Source organism: Festucalex cinctus, chromosome 3 (assembly GCF_051991245.1).
Source record: "Festucalex cinctus isolate MCC-2025b chromosome 3, RoL_Fcin_1.0, whole genome shotgun sequence".
Classification (NCBI taxonomy): Eukaryota; Metazoa; Chordata; class Actinopteri; order Syngnathiformes; family Syngnathidae; genus Festucalex; species Festucalex cinctus.
This window is the reverse complement of record NC_135413.1, coordinates 15,129,566-15,136,145: the sequence shown is the minus strand read 5'-3', so window position 1 is coordinate 15,136,145 and position 6,580 is coordinate 15,129,566. Positions and strand designations below refer to the sequence as shown.

Genomic DNA, 6,580 nt, shown 5'->3' with positions numbered 1-6,580 from the left:
CCCAAACCTTTCAGTTATTGTTGTCTCCAAACTGGGAAAATGTGATTGCAAAAGTGTGCAGTGTTCAGAATCACATTCAAACTCTTGTAAAATGGGAGTCAACACACACCTGCCACCACTATCAATTTTAGTAGGCTTTCCCTGACATTTTTCATTTGTTTTGCTCTCTAGCAGAAGCTTGAAGGTTTTGCGCAAAGACTGACTGATATTTTGAACTTGTTATACTTTTCTTCCATCTTGTTCATGATGCTGCCACCAGCACACTGTTTGGAATTATGGCCAAAAAGTTCAAACTTGGTTTCATCGGACCATAACACATTTTCCCACACGTTTGGGAGGTTTGTTGGGAAAAGTCTACTAGAAGAGCTATACAAATTAATTTGGGGTTAATATGAGGCATTTTAAATGGTGTGCAATTGTGTGCTGATTTCCATTCACCATGAGTTTGAATGTGATTGCTTCATTCTGAACACATTTATATCCAATTAGGGGGTTGCACACTTTTGCAACCAAATTATTTCCGCTGTTTATTTGTACTCACCCTTCTGAAAATACTTTTTAAAATTGAGTTGTTGCATGTTATATGTCACGTTTTTGGTGGGAAAAGTTTTTAAATAATTTTTCTTGGTTTCGTGTCTGGTGGTCGAACAGGGATGTTTAGACTTTTTACAGTACAGTATATCCATTGGAATAACTCTCTTTCAATATCAGACTTTAAAAAGTGAGAATTTTTATGATTGGAATGACAATCTAGATTCTAGACCATAGATAATGAGATTTTGCAGGTGTATCACATGGAGTGGAGGGGGATTTAAAGAAAATGTTTGCATGGCGAAATATGTTTCGTCCAGAAGCACTGACCTTTTCCTGCTTAAAGTTCATATCTTAGTAATCGTCTTCTGCCATCTTCATTTGTTTTCATCCTGGCCATAGTCATTGTTGTTGTATTGTAGAGTATTATATTTCCATTCTGCCTTGCTGTGGCTGTAAATGGGGTAGGCAAACAATCATGAAGTTATGTAGCATCCTCATTGATTTTATCATCCGTTATCCAGTGCAACTGAAACAACAACGACAGGATTTCACTGGGTCTTATTACGAATTGCATTTCCATATAATTTGACCGCACTGTTATTGAATTACTCTTGATATCACATCCAATTCTTTCTCCCGGTAAACTGTTTTATTTTCGTTTGTCTCCTGGACTAAATACTCTGTGATGTACATTAACAAGTGATTGTATATTCTTGTTGATTTGTAATTGTATTCAAATTTCAGAATTGACTCATTCACTGCCACTAACGGAAAAAGACGTCAAATGATGCATTTTTTTTGCTGGTCTGGCAATGAATGTGTTTAATCACCTTGCACAATCAGACAATGCTTAACATTTCTTACTGAATAGTATTTTTGGGCTTTTATTTAAGTGATGTGGAGATACAGACGGAGCGCATACTTTACCACTACATTTTGTGTAACTGACCCGTTTACTGTATCAACACTCAGGTCTACTGACGTTTATCCAATCACCAAATGTCTTAGTGCAACACATTGATGTCTTAATCTCTCCTAAAAATGAATGTACGATAGACAAACTGTGATTTTCCCACCCGAGCCATTTGCCTGAGGAGCTGGACAGTTCCAATTCGTGTAACGCGCAGAAATGCTGTGGGGTATGATGCAGTATAAACTGCGGGAAATGTTTTGTTTTTCACTGTACAGATTGAGCGGGAACTGTTTGTGCCTTAATTTAATCTGGACAACATGAGTGTCTGGATTATTGCAGTATCAGCAATGTACATATTACGATGACTGTGCCATTACAAATGTGTTTTTTTTCTTCTCTTCTGTAAATCAGAGAATCTAGAATTACTAATTTGCAAATAAAGTTTACATTTTCTTACTACCTTGAGCCTGACATCCACATTTGTGTGAGTATTTTGTAGTATAGTATCAGCTCTTAATTCTTAATCTTAATTCTAAACTAGGAAGGAAGGAAACCAAAGGTGTTCTTACAAACCAGTTAGGGTGTACTCATTTATGCTGAGCACTGTATGATGAAGTCACTTCTGCACAACTGTGTTACTATTATTGTTGTTATTTTCAAAGGTGTACCAAATGTCATGTCTGAGTGCAAAATCTGTATTCGTTGCTTGCTGTACCTGTATGTTTTGAAATATTAGGAACACTTTGGGCACTTTCTATCCTCATGTGACCCACGTCACACACGATGAGAGATTGCGTCTTCACTAATTCCTTGTAATCCAAATAAAGGTTATTTATAGTTGAGGGAGCTTTAAGTGGGAAGGATTTGCTTATGGTAGTCACATTCGGCCCGATCTCCACTGAGCCCCTCGTCCTTACCCACCGGTCTTGGCTCCCGTCCACCCTGAGGCCACGGGGGCCTCGCTCCTCTTCCACATTAAGACAGGTGCAGCTGGCCGGAGTCATGCGTGGTCCCAGAGTGCCAACAAACAAGCTCACACTCTCCATTTACACCCTGGCTTTAATCGCTCACATTCAGAAGGCACTTCTTTCAAATCGAGATAAGACTTGGGAAAGCAGCTCAATGCTATGTCAGCTGGCGAGGAAAGGACGAACGTAGGTTCCCTTGCGCAATTGCCTCAATCCCTTTGTAGGATACTTATGTGATCAAACTCACAGTTTTATAATAAACCAGCTTCTTGTGTGTAGTCTCAAAACATATTAGTGGGCACGTGGATAATTCTTACAGACAAAGAAGAGTAAACTAACATGTTATTTTTTCTTTTCATGTAACATTCAACACAATTAGGTATGTATATTATTATCCAAACATACCGTAAAAACAAATTGTCCAGCATTAACAAAAAAAATGTAGACTGTGATGGAACACTGCTGTTCAAAGTAGGATGAAATCACATTTAAACACACACACACACACACCCGCACAGGAAAGACAAGGTCACATCACCTCTTTTCTTTTGAGGAAGCAAAAGCAGTACATGAATTAAGCCAGTGACAAGTGCAGGCCACAGATCTCTCTCAAAGTCTACTTTTAGAAAGTGCAAGTCAAGGCTTTAAGTTTCAGTGTCTGCTCTTCGGTGAATAACTTCTCCAAGCTTGCCAATTAAGTACACAATTGGAGTCCTCATTCGTAATATGAGGGTTTGTCTACTTCTCTCATGTTTTGATTGCAAAGACAATGTTTTCTTAAGTAACCAAACAAACCACATTTTCTTGAAATCATTGAGAGTCAGCACAAAAAAAAAAAGCTTTATGTAAACTTTAAACATGTAAATCTGACTACGAAAATGAGCCTGTTTGTACTTTCTTCGTCAAGCAAACAGAAGGTTCCCAGAGTAAGCGGACCTCAGGAATGCAGTCTTGAAACGTTAGCCCGCTATCGGAAGCCCAGGCCAGGGTGACATCAGGGCGGGTGTGAGTGTCAGAGTGAAAAGGCGACTGCCCACGTGGTGGACAGGAGCTCCAGAGACAACTGTCGCATGTCATCGCTTCCTGCTGCCTGTGCCCTCCTTGGACATCTGTCACCTTGCGACGCCTTTAAACATCTTTCTTCCATGTGAGTGACTAGCTGAACCTGCTCTTGGACACTTACTACAGAACAGTACAGTACTCTCCAAAATGGAAACGAGCACCTTGAGTGCTGTGAGTGGGACCATGTGGTGATGTGTCAGATTAATATGATGGAGGTGGGGAAAAAAATAGATTTAAGGTTGTCTTAATTACACTCTGATGATTAAAAACAAACCTTATGGTGCTATGAAGACCTGCGGTAAATTATAAGTTCCACTAGTCTAAACTCAGTATTCTAATTAATATCACATTCGTAGAATATTTTATCCATCAACAAGGGCGGCCATGTTGCTACGTACTGAAATGACGTAAGAGTTGTTCTGGGCACGTCACATAGCCAAACTGAGAAAAAGGGTGAGCCATGATTGGTTGTAACCTGAGTAACTGTGATGTCATTTTCAGTCGAGAGAAAATGACAAAATGGATAAAAGGTGGATAAAAGTACAGGTGCAAGTTGCTGCTTTATTCATATTATACAAATGCAATATTAATCACAACCCCGTGTTTAGACTAGTGGGGGTTGGATTGGATCGGATTTACTTCCCGTTTAAAAGGACGGCGTGTCTTAAGCACCATCTAGTGGTGAACTAATAATGTATTCATTTCCAAAACACTATTAATTTCAATACCACCACTTGCCTTCCACAGGTGACGCCTTCAGGTGGTCATAGCTGAGTCCCGTAAGTCAGGCTCCCGCCGATTGTCTCCCTCTGCTTTACTATCGAATCGATAAGTTTTGGTTCTCTCACTACATAATTGGTACTAAAGTAACCTTTTGACGTGGGTCTCACTGAGGCACCATAGTGCACGTTCTTCAAAATTGGTGCATTTTATTAGTTGGCCACTAGCAGTACATAAACTGTCCTGGTGAAACCAAAAGTGACAGCTTTTGATCCCCCGACTTGCTTGATGTGACACAACAGACTCACACGCTCAGTGTCCATACAGCTTTCTGACATTCGCTTTATTGTTAAAACTTTTGGTATGCACCAGCTGCTTATCACCTTTACCTTAAATTAGAAGCAAACATATACAGCATCATCTTCAAAAACCATGCAGCAGTGTAAACATTAAGGTTTACTGATAAATCATACAATTACATAATGGCGCAGGCCATCAAAAATAGAACAGAGACGCACTTAAACCAGAAAAGGAAAAAGGCTGGCTAAATAAGCATGTCTATTATCCGTTTGTTGTGTGTCGCTAAAACTTGGAAAAAAAATAAATATAAAGTACTGACAACATATACACAATAGAAAAGCACTCCTATGCAAGACAAGCACTCCGTATTGCTGGGTTGCATGATGGACTGGAGAGATTCAAAACCCCATTTTCTGTTCCATGGGTGATAAAGAGATGCAACTAAACATCAAAATCAACTAAGAAATATTTAAATGAATGTGATGTGAAAAAAAACATTTGATTCACGGAGTGTACAACTAACTCGTTAATAAACAATTGCGGCCATATACCGTCATCCCCGACACGGCTCATCACGGCCGCATGATTGTACTGCATCTTCACGACTGCTGCACATGAACACACTGGAAATAAAAGCACTTACTACGCCAAGTCAGCATAACCTGAGGATGAAAACGAGACAAACTTTTGTCGCTACATTATACAATCGCGCGCAACGAGTTCCGAGAATGTGCATGATTCAGAAAGGCCCAATGATGGAAGCAGCTCCAAATCTTCCACAATCAAGCCTGATCATGAGTTTTGAAATGTTTGATGATAAGCACGCTATTAAGTCGCACCAAATGAAGTTGAACAAATTGGAGTTGTGTGCAACTATGCAACTAATGAAATGAAAGACGTTGAAGAAATCAAACAGTGGATCAAAAAATGTCACACTACATTGCATCTTAAAACCTTATTAAATATTGGATACTTCTCAGATGAAGGGAGATAAAAGCGTTGTCAGATCTGATTTCTCCCTTTCTGCCCTTTTTGCGCAAGTGGTTCATCACCAAGGCACTGGTGCGTACATAGAAATGTTGATCTGCGCACTACCAAACCAATGCCAAGTGCTAGAATCCACAATTGCCATTATGCGCACAGTCCACATAAACACATCCCAAATAAAATGAAAGAAAAGTTTGTAAATGCATCGATTCCCGGCCATCCAGTTTTCCCCCCCACTGTAACAATAATTAAAATAACCCAACCCTATATTTGATTCTGTACAGCTTCAGGAAGAATACACGTCTTTAGATGGACCAGAGATAGGTCATCACTTGAAAGCTTTGTTCTCAAGCTGGAAGAGGTCGAGAATGTCCAACATGGCCTGCCTGATGTTGCCACCAAAACGATGAGAGTCCTGTTGAGGAAAAACAAAAAGGAACACTCGAACAAAAATAAAGAGCAAAACAATCAGCATAGTAAAATACAAGTTCACATACAGTTTCTGGGCTGGAGTGTTTGCTGGAGATGTGGAAGTTGATCAGGTTTTCGCCAACGATGATGTAAGACACACCATAACCGTCATCAGCCACCTAGACGACGAGGGAAGAAAAACACAAGCGAGGTTCAACCCCATCTGCCATATTCTGCAATAATCTCGGTTCGTTGAGCTGTGTGAGAAGTGAACCCACCGGTCCAAATCCGCCTCCAGATGAGACATATTCAGGGTGTCTAACGAGGTCAAACAGCTCCACCTGCTGCAGCGGCGTCTGGCTGGTGGACAGCCGCCACGGTTCAGACAGCACCTAAAACCAAAAGACGTGAAAATCATCACACAGTGCTGGCGGGAAAAAAAAACAAAAAAAAGTAAGAAACCAATAAATAAATAACGTTCTTTGATATGTTGACCAATTTTAATTTTCTGTCAATACATGTATTTGGAATTTGGGAGTTAATTTTATCTTTGTAGTTAAGTGAATAAAACGAAAACATTTATTTTACGCAAACAGATACAAATAAATAGCTAAATAACTGAATATGGTATTTATTCAAGCGTTGCACATCTGATCAAAAAGGCAATGTATGCTTCCATTATTGT

The 6,580-nt window shown here is 39.7% G+C and overlaps 1 protein-coding gene across 2 annotated transcripts in view; it reads right to left on the bottom strand.

The window, feature by feature from the left end:
- Positions 1 to 4,521: 4,521 nt before the first annotated feature.
- The window catches only part of cpt1ab (carnitine palmitoyltransferase 1Ab (liver)), a 25,247-nt gene continuing 23,188 nt past the window's right edge, over positions 4,522 to 6,580 (bottom strand). For both annotated transcript variants that reach the window (XM_077515999.1, XM_077516000.1), the window contains exons 17-19: positions 6,174 to 6,287; positions 5,982 to 6,074; positions 4,522 to 5,899 (exon numbers count right to left, since the gene is read on the bottom strand). In XM_077515999.1, the coding sequence (XP_077372125.1) occupies positions 5,813 to 5,899; positions 5,982 to 6,074; positions 6,174 to 6,287 (294 nt within the window). In that variant the 3' untranslated portion in view covers positions 4,522 to 5,812. The remainder of the gene's footprint in view (positions 5,900 to 5,981; positions 6,075 to 6,173; positions 6,288 to 6,580) is intronic.